Below are 18,996 nucleotides of genomic sequence, written 5' to 3'. Positions count from 1 at the left end.
ACTGCCAAGAGCTCTAAATCAGGAGAACAGTGAGTGTTAATGATCCTATTGTTGCAGCACCAGTCGTTGTGTAGTGACACACAAAGCCCCCCCCCCCCCTGAGTTATCCTCAGGGATATTGTAGGTTTATTGGTATAATCTGTTTTGATGGGTATATCGCATCCCCTACCGAGAGTAATTAAATCCTGGCGACTGTAGAAAATGTTTGCCTCGCAGATGTTCATAAATAACAATAAGACTGAGAAAAGAAAGCACCAAACTGGAGAGCAAACAGCTCTAGCGCATTTCAACAAAGAAAAATAAATGCAACTATAATTGGACTCATTTCTTTTGCCATCAAGATGGTTCTCCAACCCCATCTCTGTCTTTAATATTCGAGCAAAAACCCTTTCTTCCTTTCTTTAGACTTGAGTTTTTTCAATGGCACCTTTGGAAAACAATATGCCCACTGCTGAAAAATGCTAATAAAATTTACCTCAAAACAGGTGTCTTGATTAGCTGGTGACTTACTCTCACCCCAGGTTCTTCTGGTCTCCAGATCAATCTCACACAGTTGTTCTGTGTCCATTAGGGCTAGCTAGATGGGCAAACGGAACAAGGCTTATAAATAGAGCTTTGTGATTTCACAAACTGATTATATAACATTAAATTACCTTTTTGCAGTTTTTTTTACTTTCTAAACACTAACCACCAAAGGGCATAAAGAAAAAAAATAACGTAGTCAAGATAGAATTGTGAAACAATACAGAGATAGAAAATTTTTTGTATGGGCATTTTAATTTAGTATTTTAGCATTGGATTATTTTGAAGGGACACAGGTTGGTCAACATGCTCAGTTTTCCAAACATTCCTTTGTGCAGTTTGCACAGCATGGCTGCTGAGTACTGCCAACTAGTGAATGGGAGAGATTGCAACCATTGTAATGTTTATTTCTACCAAAACACTTTTCCAGCGCTTTTTCATTTTGGCCTGGATCATGGCTGATCAGCTCCACCTAGCAGTGAGTTCTTGATTCGAGTGCCTTCAATCCTTCCTTGTCAGAGTTGTTTCTTGAGTGTTTTGAGTGTGTTATGTAACTTTAACCTGTTTGTGTTTACGTGCTTATGTGCGTACGATTACTCATCTGCCACTCGCAATTCCACTCCAGTGGAAAATGTATTTGCTTTTCTTCCTCATTTAAATGACTTATTAAATCAGTTTTTTTGCATCAATACATAGGTTAGACAAAATTGGTTTAGAGTGGTCCCTCTACTTGCGAATGCTTCATAAAAAATATTCAGGTGACAAAAATCTTTGCTGTGAAAACCTTTCTTCTAAAGATACGCTTAACTGTCCAAATCACGAAACAGGTATGGCTTTATTCCACATACAAAAAGAGGAGCACCAATCCAAACTTCAGAACTTTGGTAAATAACAGATAAGAGCATGGTTCTCCAAAACTGTCAAGGCCGTGAATCCACCATCCTTGTCATTGTTACCATTCCGCTTTTTAAAATGTTCCTCCTCATTCTTTTCATTGCTATTTCTCTGCATACATAATACATTTGGTCCGGACTTTTTTGTGTGGTTCCTTTTAACATTGCTCATGTCACATGTGACACAGGATTTGAAAACAAACCTACGTATGTGCAAACATTCTTTAAGAGTTGGATTAAACAGTCTCATATAATCTTCTCCTGCTTTATCTGAAGTCGGGTTACAGGGGCAGCAGCTTCAGTAGGGAGGTTCAGGTTTCCCTCTGCCCAGCCACTTCATCCAACTCTTCCGGAAGTATCCCAAGGCGTTCCCGGTGCGAAAGACCGGTGCAGTCTGCATCACTGAGGGTAGAAACGTAGATCGACCGGTAAATAGAGCAGCCTCGCCTTTTAGCTCGGCTCCTTCACCACAACAGACCGTGCAGAGACCGTATAAAAAAAGACGATACACCAATCCTTCCCTCACTCGTGACCCAGAGTCCAAGACACTTAAACTCCACCTGGGGAAGGACCTGATCCCTGACCCGGGGAGGGCATGCAACCTTTTTCCGACTGAGGACCATGGTCTCAGATTTGGAGGTGCTGATCCTCATCCCGACCGCTTCACACTATTGCGAATCGTTCCAGTGAGCATTGGAGAACACAGCTTGATGAAGCCAAGAGAACAACAACAACTGCAAAAAGCAGGGATGCAATACTGAGGCCACCAAACCAGACCCCACCAACGCCATGGCTGTGCCTAGATATTTTGTCCATAAAAGGGATGAACAGAATCTGTGATATAGGGCAGCCCTGGCGGAGTCCATCCCACACTGGAAACGGATCCGACTTACTGCCAGCTACAGACCAGACTATAAAAGGGACCAGACCCCGAGTAACAGGGGTTCCGGAACCCGGTTGAACGCCTTCTCCAAGTCCACAAAGCACATGTAAACTTGTTGGACAAACACCCATCCTCGCCCGAGGACCCTACTGAGGGTTGTAGAGCTAATTCACTGTTCCACGGCAAGGACGAAAACCACATTGCTCCTGCTGAATCCGAAATTGGACCTCCCGGGAGACCCTCCTTTCTAGCACCCCAGAATAGAATTGGAAGGCATGTCGGGGGAGTTGAGGAGGTCTTCAAAGTATTCGGCCCACCAATTCACCACATTCCAAGTCCAGGTCAGCAGCGCCCCAACCCCACTATACACTGTGTTGATGGTGCACTGCTTCCCCCTCCTGAAAAGTCAGATGGTGGTTTCCTTAAAGCCACCCGGAAGTCATTCTCCACTCCTCCCATTCCTCGGAGACGACCAGAGACACGTGCCGCTTGGCCACTTGCTACCCGTCGGCTGCCTCTGGAGTCCCATGGACCAAAAGGCCCCATTAGGACCTGATGGGATCCCTTACCACCGGTGACCACCAGCGCGTAGCACGTTCTGGGATTGCCGCCACGACAGACACCAACCACCATGTGCCCGCAGCTCCGGTCTCCCGCCTCAGCATTAGAAGCGGGAATCATGGTCCACTCGGACTCAATTTCCCCCGCCTCTTCCCGGACATGAGAGGTGCATTGGTGGGAATTGAAACTCCTGACAGAGGACTCTGCCAGGCGTTCCCAGCAGACCCTCACAAAACGTTTGGGTCTCCCGGGCTGCACGGGCATCTGTCCCCACCATCGGAGCCAACTCACCACCAGGTGTTGATCGGTTGACAGCTCCGCCCTTCACTTTACCCGAGTGTCCAAGAAATGCGGCCACAGGTCCGACGGCAAGACCACAAAGTCAATCATCGAACTGCGGCCTAGGGTGTCCTAGTGCCAAGTGCACATATGGACGCCCTTATACTTCAACATGGTGTTCATTATTGTCAATCCATGCCACTGCCAAGCTTTCCTCCTTTGGCTGCCGCCCAACTGTCGACGCACCCGACCTCTTTGGCCCCTCTCACAGGTGGTGAGCCTATGTGAAGGGGAACCCACGCCGTCTCTTCGGGCTGTGCGTGGCCAGGGCCCATGGGTGTAGGCCTGGCCACCAGGCGCTCGCCATCGCGGTCCTCCTCCAGGCCTAGTTCCAGAGTGGGGTCCTGGTGACCCATATCCATGCAAGGGAATACGCCGTTCAATGGTTTTTCTCATCATAAGATGTCTTCTGACCCATTCTTTGTCTGGTCCCTCACCTCAGACCAGTTTGCTATGGGTGACCCAACCAGGGGCACAAGCCCCCTGACAACATAGCTCCAAAGATCACTGGGACACACAAACCCCACCACCACGATGAGGTGATTACGCATCACAGTCTGGGTGGGATCACTGGGACACACCCCACCACCACGATAAGGTGATGTAACATGAAATATGAAAGTAAACAACCACAGACCTCCAGCTTGCAGTACTCGTGCTCATATTGATATGTTTCATCAAACTACACAGGTTTGCAGGAAAGTGGGCTCAAAATCCAAGTAATGAGCGTTAAGGCGTTAATTTTATGTAAAATATCTAGACGAAATCCAGTCTCATCGCTCAATGTGATACCTTGACTCATGTTAGCAGATGTACTGCTAACCAAACATTTCCCATAAAGCCTCTGGCTACGGAAGCCTGTTACTCAGAAATGAGTGTATGATTTCGGTTTTGTCCAAACCACTGTGCAATTACTTTCACAAATAAATCAAACAACAGTGTTGTCCACAAGAAAGCGAACTGAGACAACCTCTCCTTTCTGACAAGCTGTTTGGTCCATAAGCTGGTTTTTATTCACAGGTGCCCAAACGGTCTTCATCACCAACATGTTGTCCGGAGCAAACAAGGCAAGTGAGATACCAAGTGAGGAGTTGTAAAATACTTTTTAAAATAATAATAATAAATAATATTTATGATGCGAATCATGGCGATGCGGATCATGGCGATGCGGATCATGGCGATGCGGATCATGGCGATGCGGATCATGGCGATGCGGATCATGGCGATGCGGATCATGGCGATGCGGATCATGGCGATGCGGATCATGGCGATGCGGATCATGGCGATGCGGATCATGGCGATGCGGATCATGGCGATGCGGATCATGGCGATGCGGATCATGGCGATGCGGATCATGGCGATGCGGATCATGGCGATGCGGATCATGGCGATGCGGATCATGGCGATGCGGATCATGGCGATGCGGATCATGGCGATGCGGATCATGGCGATGCGGATCATGGCGATGCGGATCATGCCGATGCGGATCATGGCGATGCGGATCATGGCGATGCGGATCATGGCGATGCGGATCATGGCGATGGGGATCATGGCGATGAGAATTATGGCGATAAGAATCATTACGATTAGAATCATGGCAATGAGAATTATGGCGCTAAGAATCATTACGATTAGAATCATTACGATTAGAATCATTACGATTAGAATCATTATGATTAGAATCATTACGATTAGAATCATTATGTTGAGAAGAATGATAATGTTAATAATAATAGAAGAATGAGAATGATAATAATAATAAAAAAATACTAGAGACCCCAGCTCTACATGTAATATGGTGCAAAAACACAACAAAATTGTTTCACTGAGCAATTTGGATCTAGAATGAGAGCCCTTATGGGTACCTAACTTGTTCTGTTTTCTTTATTGTATTTTAAAACTGTTCGTAATGTTGTATTGCACGTTATGCAGTCCTTTGGTGATATCACTGAAATTAGACCGTTCCCCGCAAAATCGACAATTCAAGGCGGGCCTTCATCTTCAAGTCATGCGGTAGATAACACACCAGGTCATTTGGGATTGCACGGGTGAGGTTCAATATACTTGCGTGCTTACACAGGTGGATCAAATAACTTTTTAAATTTAATTTTAGTAGTAGTAATTAAGAAATAAAACCATTAACACACTATTGTCAATGTGGTTTCACCATAAACCGCTTCATAAGCCGCCTGGTTAATTACTCGAACACCAAGTAATCCGTTAATATATTTTATGAAAAAAAGTTCTGCTGTCGCACACCCGTGTGACAGTGGCATTTTATGTAAGGTAGTCTTAACTACTGCAGGTGTGGATAATCGTGGCCAATGCTATGCCGTCAGCTAACACCAGTGATTGACTTAAATAAATGTTCGCCAGGACATGAGCAATGCATTCTGACTCTAAGCAGATGTGGCATAACTGTGTTATCTTTAAAATATTTCCAAATTCTACAAACTCGTGAAAAAAAGTCTGAAAAATTACCTTTTTCAATATGGTGCTGGTGCAGGCATAAAAAGCGCATATATCTGCCTAGATCTCTTAAGGCGGAGTCGGCGACATCAAAAAAATGCGGCCATGTTGCGTCGGAATACACTGTTGGGCGGACTCTTGCTTATTTCTGAATATTTTATTGCTGGCTGGCAAACAGGTTGTTAGTGCATTACCGCCACAAATTGTGTGGAGAAGCGTTTTTACACTCGAGCCTTTCTAATCAAATCCGATTCGAGTCAATCTGTTAAAAAAATATAAAAAAGTGTTCCGGGCACTGCGTCAGACATTGTAACAGGCCGTGGAGAAACAAAGTTGCGACCCTCAGATGATATCGCGGCAGTATGGGGAGCGATTTGTCTCAAAAATATGATCACACTTATTTGCGTTTCACCAACGTGTTTTCTGGATCCACAAATAAATCCATGATTTTCTCATTTAGTTTTAGCACAAACACATTCAGTATTTCACGTTTAATATTCTAAATTCATAATTATATTCCCGAAATTCACGTGTTTTAATGTTGTGCGTGGCACTCCGGCGATTCCATAGTATTTATCAAGACTTGTAGTGTTAGATGTTCTTTTCTTTGTTCTGAAAGATCTGTTGAGTCAAGTGTTAACACAAGACATGGTCGACGCTTCCATGTCCAGTTCTCTTTATTGGCGAGAGAATATGCTAGATTCTTGTTCTAACTCCATTTCTTAAAGCCTTCATTGCCTCCGCCCAAAGTGGGCGTTAATTTGAACACAAGTGAGTGGGTTTCAGTTACACGGAACATGGCTGGTTTGAAATTAAATACTGTTGGGTCCTAACTTAGGCATCTGTTGAAACAGAGATTCTCGAGGCATGACACTTCCCTTTGAACCATAAAAACAGAATATTTAGACAGGTCAGGAAAAGTCACACAAATAAAATAAATAAATAAAATCAGACTTAGGCTTGTCATCATCATTGACTAGACAAAAGCCTAATTGTCATAATACCCAGCTGCGTATGACCAAATTGAAGGTGCTTCTCCACGAAGTGCACTTTTCTCAGGCAAGAGCCCAACCAAGTGATAGATCAGACTTGCTGGCATTCTGCCATGATGGATACATCGCATCACCTCCCGAGCGCAACCAACTCCCGGCGACTGGGAAGGTTTGCCTCACCGATGCCAACAAAGAATAAAATGGATCACTTACCTCCCACTGTCTTCCTTACTTACCTAGTCAGCCAGCAGGAGGCAGATCGCCGCCCAACGTCCTTCATCTTTCCTCACCCCGAAGTTGTTACACAGAGGGGATTGTGTGTCGTGCTACTGCAGTTTAGAGTCCTGATGGCTGTGGTAAAGAAGCTGTCCTTGAGCCTCTTTGTCCGTGCCTTGTGAGACCGGTAGCGCCTGCCAGAGGGAAGCAGCTGGAACAGGTCGTGACCAGGGTGGTCCGGGTCCCCAACAATGTTCCCGGCTCTGCTGAGGTAACGAGGGCTGGCAATATCTTCCAGTGAGGGCAGAGAGCAGCCGACGATCCTCTGGGCAGTGTTGATCACTCTCTGCATGGCCTTTTTGTCTGCTGCCGTGCTTCCAGCGTACCACACTGTGATGCCGTATGCCAGGATGCTCTCCACAGTGACTTTATAGAAGGTTACCAGAAGCTTAGTGTCCAAGTTGTTCCTCCTGAGTACCCTCAGGAAATGGAGTCGTTTCTGGGCCTTCTTCACTACTGCCGTGGTGTTTGTGGACCAGGAGAGCTTGTCCGTGACTGTCTACACGAACTCCATTTATGAGGAGTGGGGCCAGATCTGTGCTCTGTTTGCGGAAGTCCAGGATTATTTCTTTAGTTTTTGTGTTGTTCAGTGTGAGGTTGTTCATCAAGCACCACGAAGACAGTTTGTTGACCTCGTCTCTATAGGCCGCCTCATCCCCTTCTGAGATGAGTCCGACCACAGTGGTGTCATCAGCAAATTTGATGATGTAGTTGGACTGGTGGGTTGGTGTACAGTCATAAGTGTACAGGGAGTACAGAAGAGGACTCAGTACACAGCCTTGAGGGGAGCCAGTGCTCAGTGTAATGGAGGAAGAAAGGTGGGAACCAAGTCTAACAGTTTGTGGTCGGTTGGTTAGGAAGTTCTTTATCCAACAGCAGATGGAGGAGGATAGTCCGAGGTGGGAGAGTTTGTTAGTCAGAATGTCCGGTTTCATGGTGTTGAAGGCTGAGCTATAGTCAATGAAAAGCATCCTCACGTAATTCCCATGGTGTTCCAGGTGGCTCAATGCTGTATGTAGAGCAATGGTGATAGCATCCTCAGTGGACCTGTTAGCTCTATAAGCAAACTGGTGAGGGTCAACTGAGGGAGAGATTGTATTCCTGATATGGCGGGCTATCAACTTTTCAAAGCACTTCATGATCACAGGTGTGAGAGCAACAGGCCTATAATCATTCATGCTGTCGATAGTTGGCTTTTTGGGGACAGGAATAATGGTGGCAGATTTCAGGCAGGATGGAATGATGGATTGTTGCAGGGAACAATTGAAGATTTTTGTGAAGACTCCAGCCAGCTGGTCAGCACAGGCTTTGAGCACCTTCCCAGGTACTCCATCAGGTCCAGCAGCCTTCCTGGTATTCACAGACCGCATTTCCAGTCTCACTTCCTCTTCCTGGAACTTCAGTGTATTGCTGCAGGATAGTGGCGGGGGTGTTGAGACTGGGTCTGATTTGTCAGTCTCAAAGCTGGCAAAGAAACGGTTCAGTTCCTCCGCTAGTGAGGCATCTGCGTTAACAGACATATTATTGTTATTGTAGTTGGTAATATGTCGTATTCCCTGCCACATCTTCTTTGGGTTATTGTCTGTGAAGTGCTCCTCAATTTTCTTAGTATATTCTGCCTTGGCCTTTTTAATGCCTCTTTTCAGATCAGCTCTGGCAGCTCTATATTTCATCTTGTCCCCTGATCTGAAAGCGGTGTTACGGCATTTGATGAGTGCCTGTGTCTCCTTGGTCATCCAGGGTTTTTCATTTGGAAAAACCCGTATTTGTTTATTCCTAGTGACATTGTCCATGCAGTTTTTGATATAGGAGAGTACAGCGTCCGTATAGTCCTGGAGGTTGTCGTGTTCAAAGAGTTCCCACTTGGTGCGGAAAAAACAGTCCTGCAGCTGAGAAAGGGCATCCTCGGGCCAAGTTTTTATTGTCTTTATTTGTGGCCTTGTTAGCCTCCGGAATGGAGTGTATGCTGGGGTGAGGGCTAGACAGAGGTGATCTGATCCAGCTAGGTGAGGGAGGGAAGAGGCTTTGTAAGCGTGTTTAATGTTAGAATAAACATGGTCAAGAGTTTTGTCTCCCCTCGTGTGACATTTTACGTATTGGATAAACTTAGGTAGAACAGTCTTTAAACATGCTCTGTTGAAGTCACCAGCAACAATACAGACTCCATCGGGATGGTCAAGCTGTTGTTTGTTTACAGCCATTAGCAGGAGGTTTAATGCCGTGTTGACGTTAGCATCAGGAGGAATATAGACCGCCGTTACTATGGCGACAGTTAGCTCTCTCGGTAGATAGTAGGGCCTACATCGTACTGCCAATAGCTCTAAGTCCGGGGAACAGTGAGTGTCAATGATCCTACTGTCACCACACCATTCATTATGTATGAACAAGCAAAGTCCTCCTCCTCTGCTTTTGCCTGTTAGTTCCTTTGAACGATCGTTCCGAAAAAGCGTTCGGCTAGCTAGCGAAACCGCAGCGTCCGGGATTTGCTGGTTTCCTTGATGAGGATAATGTTACAGTTCTTAACAAAGCTGTTGGTGGCAATTCGAAGTTCCAACTCGTCCATTTTGTGGGTGATGGATCTGGCGTTGGTCAAAAAGATACTCGGGAGCGGTGCTCGGTGTGGTTGTTGACTTAGCTTAGCAGCAAGGCCCGCCCGACAACCGCGCTTTTGCCTCCTTTCTCTCCGCCGCCTTCGCCTCCTTCGACGTGCTTTGAGTGGGCTGACTATCCACGGAGATCCCGGAGGTCTCGAGATGCCCTCGGGGATATCGTAGGTTCGTTGGTAGTTCGTTGTGACATCGGATATATCGCATCTCCTTCCGATAGCAATTAAGTCGTGGCGACGTTAGGAAAAGTTTGCCTCGCAGATGTTGGTAAATAACGATAGGATTGAGAAAAGAATACACCAAACTGGAGAGCCAAAAGCCGCTGCATCTGTGTGCGCCGCCATTAAGATTCCAAAGATTATCCTTGATTAGGCCTGTAACTAGCTGTTACAATACGCAGCAGAAGGAGCAACACCTCGGTGCCGCCGGAGTTTCGGAGCTGGACAAAAGTGCCGGGAGAAGAGGCAACGCTTCTGACCAACCATTCCATCGTGGGATAAGATGGAAGAGCTGTCGGCGCTTACCAGCAACGGAGTCGAGGAGTTCTGCCCTGCTCCTGTTTTCTTCAGCTCCAGACTACTGAGGAACTGTGCGGATAAGCTTGGAAGAGTGACTCTGCATATTCTCTACCTCGGTCACAGTCTGCAGAAGTTCCCCATCTTGTGGAAGACTTCCTGTGTGTGGTTCCAGTTTTTGTCCAACTTTATGTCTTTTGAGTCTGTATCCGTTTTTGCAACCGCAACCAAAAATGGGGCAGTTCAAGTGGCAGCCGGTGGCGGTCACTCTTGCTCGTTTTGTGTTTTAGCTGCTTTTCTGTCTTAATGATTTGATTTGGTGATTCTTAATGATCCCATTTACTTTGATTTGCTTTGTACTTTGTGCTTTGCTTTGTTGTACTGTCTAACTTATAACTATGCCTTTTCTTGCTACTGGCACAATGAAATTTACAGAATACGGGATGAATAAAGTTATCCAATCCAATCTCATTTTCTGAACCGCTTTATCCTCATTAAGGTCGCAGGGGGTGCTGGAGCCTATCCCAGCTGACTCCAGGCCAGAGACAGGGGACACCTTAGATCGGTGGCGAGCCAATCGCAGGGCACAAGGAGACGGACAACCATGCACACTCACCCATACCTAGGGGCAATTTAGAGTGAAGGGGAATGTGGGAGGAAACCAGAGTACCCGGAGAAAACCCACATAGCCCTGGGGAGAACATGCAAACTCCACACAGGTGGACGTGACCTGGATTTGAACCCAAGACCCCAGAGCTGTGAGGCCGACGCGCTAATCACTCGCGTCACCGGGCCGTCCCCCCTTGTGTTATCTGACTCCAATATTTTAATTCTCCCAGTGGGCGTTAACTTAAAAGTCTGTTGAGGTAAAATATTGTCAAGATGTGACACCTTTCTTCCAACTAAAGGAACAGGATATTTAGACAGGCCAGGAAAAGCTTTTTCAATGTTTTGTTTCTCTTTGAACAACATTTATGAGTGTCAGAACATAGGAGTAATTCACACATTCCTGTGAAGAATCAGGACAAACACAATGATCAGAAAGACATAATCACTTTGATCAGTAACAAGAACCATCCGATATTCTGGCGGGAAAGTATCTTTAGAATATGACACAAACCTTCGAGTGAATTTTTATAGCAAATACTTCATAACACTACCTACTGTTTTTCACACATTGTTGTGAAGAACGCTATGCAACCCCCATGATCAGATAGTGACAGGCACTATGCTTCAGTAAACAAATTCAAATTTGGCTCAGAACTTAAAGTTCATTTTAAGTTAAAATTGTGTGGGGGTTGGGTCGCATGGTACTCGGTCGTTTGGTCGCTGGTCTTTTGGTCGCCGGTCTTTTGGTTGCCCGGAAGGTTATTGATAATTACCATTTAAATCATTGCTCAAATTCCCTAAATACAAACTGCAAATTATTATTTAGTCATACTCAATGCTCTATTAATTATTAGGCTAAAGAAAAGCTCCAAATTTCCCGTACTTTTATTGTGTTTAGTTGGAGAACTTGTTAAGACCCTGACTGACGTCCCTTCCTAAGGGGACAACTCATGTACATACAAACTCTTATACACTCACACGTCCGCTCAGTGAAACTGGTCAGGGCCATTGTTGGCTTTTATTGATCCGTAAACCATGTTGTTTTACCTTGTTTTGGCCCGTTGTTTGGGTCCGGGCGACCAAAAGACCGGCGACCAAAAGACCGGCGACCAAATGACGGCGACCAAAAGACCGGCGACCAAAAGACCGGCGACCAAAAGACTGGCGACCAAACGACCCCCACACGGGGTCGCATACCTGTCATTCCATAAGGATTTTCCGTAAGTCATACAGATTTGTGAGAAAAAATCAACACTATGGCCAGTGTTAAAGTCATACGGATTCAGAAAATTTTCCCAATGTTTTTTTTCATCACATTTCCCGTATTTTGCTAAAGTGCTTTGAAAAGTTGATAGCCCGCCATATCAGGAATACAATCTCTCCCTCAGTTGACCCTCACCAGTTTGCTTATAGAGCTAACAGGTCCACTGAGGATGCTATCACCATTGCTCTACATACAGCATTGAGCCACCTGGAACACCATGGGAATTACGTGAGGATGCTTTTCATTGACTATAGCTCAGCCTTCAACACCATGAAACCGGACATTCTGACTGACAAACTCTCCCACCTCGGACTATCCTCCTCCATCTGCTGTTGGATAAAGAACTTCCTAATCAACCGACCACAAACTGTTAGACTTGGTTCCCACCTTTCTTCCTCCATTACACTGAGCACTGGCTCCCCTCAAGGCTGTGTACTGAGTCCTCTTCTGTACTCCCTGTACACTTATGACTGTACACCAACCCACCAGTCCAACTACATCATTGAACAACACAAAAACTAAAGAAATAATCCTGGACTTCCGCAAACAGAGCACAAATCTGGCCCCACTCCTCATAAATGGAGTCGTGTAGACAGGGTCCAGTCCTTTAAATTCCTGGGGGTCCACGTCACGGACAAGCTCTCCTGGTCCACAAACACCACGGCAGTAGTGAAGAAGGCCCAGAAACGACTCCATTTCCTGAGGGTACTCAGGAGGAACAACTTGGACACTAAGCTTCTGGTAACCTTCTATAAAGTCACTGTGGAGAGCATCCTGGCATACGGCATCACAGTGTGGTACGCTGGAAGCACGGCAGCAGACAAAAAGGCCATGCAGAGAGTGATCAACACTGCCCAGAGGATCGTCGGCTGCTCTCTGCCCTCACTGGAAGATATTGCCAGCCCTCGTTACCTCAGCAGAGCCGGGAACATTGTTGGGGACCCGGACCACCCTGGTCACGACCTGTTCCAGCTGCTTCCCTCTGGCAGGCGCTACCGGTCTCACAAGGCACCGACAAAGAGGCTTAAGGACAGCCTTCTTTCCCACAGCCATCAGGACTCTGAATTGCAGTAGCACGACACACAATCCCCTCTGTGTAACAACTTCGGGGTGAGGAAAGATGAAGGACGTTGGGCGGCGATCTGCCTCCTGCTGGCTGACTAGGTAAGTAGGCAGACAGTGGGAGGTAAGTGATCCATTTTATTCTTTGTTGGCATCGGTGAGGCAAACCTTTTCGCAGTCGCCGGGAGTAGGTTGTGCTCGGGAGGTGATGCGATGTATCCATCACGGCAGAATGCCAGCAAGTCTGAAACTATCACTTGGTTGGGCTCTTGCCTGAGAAAAGCGCACTTTGTGGAGAAGCACTTTCAATTTCGTCATACGCAGCTGGGTATGATGACAATTAGGCTTTTGTCTAGTCAATGATGATGACAAGCCTAAGTCTGATTTATTTTTATTTTTTTATTTACCTAACTTCGCTTTGCTTTTCCACAAATTCGCCTTGGTATGTGCAATTATGGCATTAGTCTTAGACTAATGCTATGATTGCAATCATGGCATTAGTCATAGACTAATGGTATGATGCACATACCGGAAGTAGGGGATTTATGAAACTAAAGGAAACTTTTAGACTGTCTATAAGAGTTTCCTATAGTTACGTAAATCCCCCAATTCCAGTCCAAGTATATCGCAACATTCTACTGAACAGGTGGTAATGTAGAAGCATGGAGCCTGCCAAAAAGGAGAGCTGCCAATCTCCATCAACCCCATTTCAGGAGTACCCTTGTCCCATTTCTGGAGTATTTCCGGAGTGAATGCGATTCACATAAAATTAATATAATAATAATAATAATAATAATAATAATAATCGGACATAGGCCCTGTCGTCATTATCAACAACAAAAAAGCCTACTTGTCATCACACCCAGAAACTGCGTGTGACAAAATTGGTGGTGCTTCTCCATAAGCTGCATTTACTCGGCAAAAGACCTAAATAGGTGATAGTTACGGAATCTTGTAATTTGGCATTCTGCTGTTATGGATACAGGTCGCTTACCTCTCACTGTCTTTCACTTACCTTCAGTCAGCTAGTAGGAGGCAGATCACCACCCAAACATCTTTTCATATTACCGCAAAAGGGAATGTGTGTTATGTTACCGCAAATTTAGAGTTCTGATGGATGTGGGGAAAAAACTGTCCTTAAGCCTATTTGTCCGTGCTTTGTGGGACCTATAGCGTCTGCCAGAGGGCAGCAGCTGGAACAGATTGTGACCAGGGTGGTAAGGGTCCCCTATGATATTCCAGGCTCTGCTGAGGTAACGAGGGCTGGCAATGTCTTCAGTGAGGGCAGAGAGCAGCCGACAATCCTCTGGGCAGTGTTAATCACTTTCTGCATGGCCTTTTTGTCAGCCGCCGTGCTTCGAGCGTACCACTCTGTGATGCAGTACGCCAGGATGCTCTCTACAGTGGTTCTATAGAAGGTTATCAGAAGCTTGGTGCCCAAGTTGTTCTTCCAAAGTAGCCTGAGGATATGGAGTCGTTTCTGAGCCTTCTTCACCACTGTCGTGATGTTTGTAGACCATGAGAGTTTATCCATGATGTGGACCCCCAGGAATTTAAAGGACTGGACCCTGTCTACACATACTCCATTTATGAGGAGTGGGGCCAGATCTGTGCCGTGTTTGCGGAAGTCCAGGATTATTTCTTTAGTTTTCGTGGTGTTCAGTGTGAGATTGTTCACCGAGCATCACGAAGACAATTTGTTGACCTCATCTCTGTAGGCCGACTCATCCCCCCCTGAGATGAGTCCGACCACAGTGGTGTCGTCAGCGAATTTGATGATGGCGTTAGACTGATGGGTGGGTGTACAGTCGTATGTGTACAGAGAGTACAGAAGAGGACTCAGTACACAGCCTTGAGGGGAGCCAGTGCTCAGTGTAATGGAGGAAGAGAGGTGGGGACCAAGTCTAACAGTCTGTGGTCGGTTGGTCAAGAAGTTCTTTATCCAGCAGCAGATTGACGAGGATAGTCCAAGGTGGGAGAGTTTGTCAGTCAGAATTTCCGGTTTTATGGTGTTGAAGGCTGAGCTATAGTCAATGAAGAGCATCCTCACGTAGTTCCCATGGTGTTCAAGGTGGCTCTGTGCTGTATGAAGAGCAATGGCAATAGCACCCTCAGTGGACCTGTTTGCTCTATAAGCAAACTGGTGAGGGTCAATTGAGGGAGGGATTGTATTCCTGATATGGCGGGCTACCAACTTTTCAAAGCACTTGATGATCACAGGCGTGATTGCAACAGGCCTATAATCATTCATGCTGTCAATGGTTGGCTTTTTGGGGACAGGGATAATGGTGGCAGATTTCAGACAGGATGGAATGATTGATTGTTGCAGGGAACAATTGAAAATTTTTGTGAAGACTCCAGCCAGCTGGTCAGCACAGGCTTTGAGCACCTTCCCAGGTACTCCGTCTGGGCCAGCAGCCTTCCTGGTGTTCACAGATCGCATGACCAGTCTCACTTCCTGTTGCCGGAACGTCAGTGTATTGCTGCAGGGTGGGGGTGGGGGTGTTGAGACTGGGTCTGATTTGTCAGTCTCAAAGCGGGCAAAGAAACGGTTCAATTCCTCCCCTAGTGAGGCATCTGCGTTAACAGACATATTATTGTTATTGTAGTTGGTAATATGTCGTATTCCTTGCCACATCTTCTTTGGGTTATTTTTTGTGAAGTGCTCCTCAATTTTCTTAGTATATGCTGCCTTGGCCTTTTTAATGCCTCTTTACAGCTCAGCTCTGGCAGCTCTATATTTTATCTTGTCCCCTGATCTAAAGGCGGTGTTACGGCATTTGATGAGTGCCTGTGTCTCATGGTCATCCAGGGTTTTTGGTTAGGAAAAAACCCGTATTCGTTTATCTATAGTGACGTTGTCAATGCAGTTTTTTATGTAAGAAAGTACAGAGTCCGTGTAGTCCTGGAGGTTGTCGTGTACAAAAAGTTCCCAGTTGGTGCGGGGAAAACATATAAAATGTAAAAAGAATTAGCGTAGGACAATTTAAATTAAACTGTTATTCTCATGTTTTTACATTAACTGAAATATTGTGTTTTTGCAAACTAGTACTTGAAAAAGTACAGCATAATGAAAATAAGTTTATCTTTGTGTTTGGGTCCTTCTACGTGCGTTTTAGAGTCAGTAATTCCAACATGTGTCACGCTGAAGTCGCACTCGCATGTTGTGCAATGTGCAAATGTCGGTCCTTTTGGAGATGGCTTCAACGTGGGATATTGCGTCAAATATGAACTAATAAACTTCTGCGAGTGTCTTGGTTTCTTAATAGAAGTTTCATCCATATTGCCATCCATTTTGCACTTAACCTGAGCAGGCATGTTGATAAGACTTACCAGTGCTTTGTAATACTCCTACTTCCTTTAGAACAACCCCGGAAAGGATAGGGTTTGTTTCTGTTAGGTTCATCCAATTGTAGGTTCCTTAGGTTTTTCCAATTCAGCTTTCAATAAAAAAGGCATCTGTAGTCACATCACATTTAATTCTTGCAAGAGAGAATACATCCGGCAGCTCGCCCCACCCAAGATTATTCTAAAGAACGGCATTATGTCCTGCCCATTTAAGGCTTCAAATCAAAACAATTACAAGGTTATTGATTCCATTTGCGTAAGCAAGAAACAAAACAATTCACATAATCAAGCAACCCAAGCGTCAACCTAGCGTCACAAATTAAAACAATATGCTTGATAGTCATCCGCTGACCCAACAACAATTTAAGCGTCCTTCACCGATCTTCATTGTGAACTCGCATCTGGGGAAGGGGTCGACGCGTATCTTCCAGTAATCAGTCCTCGGAGCAAGAACTCAGTGGATTGTTTTATGTCCTTTCGAACTTGTATCTCTCGCTGTCCTGGAGAGCGACCTTGGCGCAAGCGTTTGCTTCACATATTAATTCAACTCTAACATAAAGGCGATCAAACACATATATATATTGTTTAATATAGTTACACATTTAGGATGAGCAAATATATTGATTAATATAGTAAGCATGTATATTATAAGGCTCTATATTCATTGCAAACACATTTATAATAATGATTACCCCAACATTCCCCCCTATATTATAAATTTGCACATGATCCCCTTAATAAAACTTCCTTTCAGCTTTATTCCATTAATTCTAAATGAACATATAGTAACATCCCAGAATTAACCCAACATTCCCCCCTTTTTTATTATATGTTCGTTTTTTATTTTATGGCAAATCCAAGAAGAGAGGGATATCTCCGTTGGCTGTTTTAATTTTACCCGCTTAGGCCCTACTCGTTCGGCAGGTCTGAAAGCAGAAAACAAAATCATTTTCGCCATATTTTTCATCCTCGAAATTACCATGCTCTTGAAATTCACTGCTTCCCTCAGTATGTCTCATCAACAGAGGATATAATTCATGCAATTTAGAATTTGTAGGGGCAATCGCAGTGGTTATAAGTCGGCTCATCAAAGATCTTAAGCAGGGAATAATACAACACCCACATAATGTCAAAATCGTAGCAAAAAGGGCTACGGAAAATGCAACAAATTTGGGCCAAAATCCAAAGGACATGCCACCAGCTTTCAAGGGCGGATTCTCTGACTCCAGAATGCTCCTTCATATTTGCGGTTGAGGGTCTGCAGGCCACTAATGGCCCTGGTGTGGGACCCAGTGGGGGGCGTGTTGTTGAGTGCAACATTTTCAAACGTTGCATACGCCCCCTGCTCCTTCAAGAAGCATTTCAACCGCTGCACGATCCTGGAACGCCGTCAGACTAGTGGCTGCCAGTTGTTCCTTTATCGCCACAAATCCCTGTTCAGTATAATTTCCAAGTTTTGGACATTGTAATGCAGGTAATTTATCCAATCAACATTTTTGTTTGGAGTAATTAAAAGAAAAATATACTCCCAACCTGCTGCGATCTGAATAGCCAACTTATACTCATCCTCGTGGATGCCAATCGCATCAATGTATGTCGGATCACCCTCTCTCCATGCGACGCCGTCGCGAGGGGCCCGCCATCATACCGGATTTCCAATTGTATCTCTACTGTAGATGGAAAAACAGACACTGGTAATAGCAGTGAGACCAAGGCACAAAGTCCTGCTGTCATTTTGGCAGGAGTCGTATAATTTGTTTTGACCCCACCACCACCATAGGTCAGAACGTGGTACCAGGGTGTAGTCGGTTTTAGGACGTGGGCACACCACGTCTCATTTATCGCCTCCAGCTTCAGACCATGCCCTGTAAGGTTTTAAGCAGGTAAAATGATTTAAAAGCGACATGTGTTGAAAAGTTCTTGTAACTGGGTAGACATTATTCCATTTCTCACAATTGGGGCTTACATTTTCATTTGTCATTATCTCCATTACACAATCAGGAGTAATTTGCGCGGGTACTACTCGTAAGAGAGGGCGGGGCCCCATACATGTTATGCAGGTTTGATTTATAGTAATAGCTGCATTTTCCATCAACAATAACCAATTTTTCTTACCGCCTCCCGTTTTGGGAACTCCCCGTTGCAGAAATGAATTCTCTGGTCATTTCAGATTTTAATTTTACTAGGGCGAATCCGGGTGTTTCCATCTCTGACGATTTTCTCCACCTGCCCATGGACTTAGGAAAAACGTCAGACAAGGATCCACAAGTTAATTTGTCCCCCACCGTATGGTTTAATTTTATCGAAGGCCTGATGGTTTTTTCGCACACGTGTGTCATCCAAGCTTGCCAATCTAGACCAGTTTCTGCAACAAGGTTTCCCCAATCTGTTTTAGGACTGTTATGTACCACACATATTCTATAAAATCCATGTGTATCCTTTGAAATGGATACGTAGCTTTTGTAGCATATAGATTGAATATATAACCTCCCCCTTTTTTTTTTTTTTTTTTTTTTTTTTTTTTTTGAGGCATGAAATTTACCATGACTCAAAATGGCAGCCCTCCCAGATAAGTCTTTTGTTTTTGTTTAGTCCCCCAGGTTCCCAAAATTTCCCATTGCAGAAATCAAAAAATTTCATTTGGCGAAATTCTTTTC

At 45.1% G+C, this 18,996-nt stretch overlaps 1 protein-coding gene and 1 long non-coding RNA gene across 6 annotated transcripts in view; one reads left to right on the top strand and one right to left on the bottom strand.

Annotated features, from left to right (window-relative positions):
- The window catches only part of LOC144088889 (alpha-taxilin-like), an 81,790-nt gene extending 75,760 nt beyond the window's left edge, over positions 1 to 6,030 (bottom strand). For 2 of the 5 annotated variants that reach the window (XM_077619639.1, XM_077619630.1), the window contains exons 1-2: positions 5,680 to 6,029; positions 476 to 577 (exon numbers count right to left, since the gene is read on the bottom strand). In XM_077619639.1, the coding sequence (XP_077475765.1) occupies positions 476 to 568 (93 nt within the window). In that variant the 5' untranslated portion in view covers positions 569 to 577; positions 5,680 to 6,029. Of the gene's footprint in view, positions 1 to 475; positions 578 to 1,622; positions 1,818 to 5,679 lie in introns of all 5 variants that reach the window. The other 3 variants (XM_077619622.1, XM_077619648.1, XM_077619612.1) reach the window with 3 other exon arrangements.
- Positions 5,198 to 10,527, top strand: LOC144088939 (uncharacterized). Its single transcript, XR_013304978.1, has 2 exons — positions 5,198 to 5,246; positions 9,942 to 10,527. It is a non-coding gene; the product is annotated as an uncharacterized LOC144088939 (long non-coding RNA).
- The last annotated feature ends 8,469 nt before the right edge of the window (positions 10,528 to 18,996 follow it).

Source organism: Stigmatopora argus, chromosome 2, assembly GCF_051989625.1.
Source record: "Stigmatopora argus isolate UIUO_Sarg chromosome 2, RoL_Sarg_1.0, whole genome shotgun sequence".
Classification (NCBI taxonomy): Eukaryota; Metazoa; Chordata; class Actinopteri; order Syngnathiformes; family Syngnathidae; genus Stigmatopora; species Stigmatopora argus.
The sequence above is the reverse complement of the archived record's forward strand: the minus strand, read 5'-3'. Positions and strand labels throughout refer to the sequence as shown.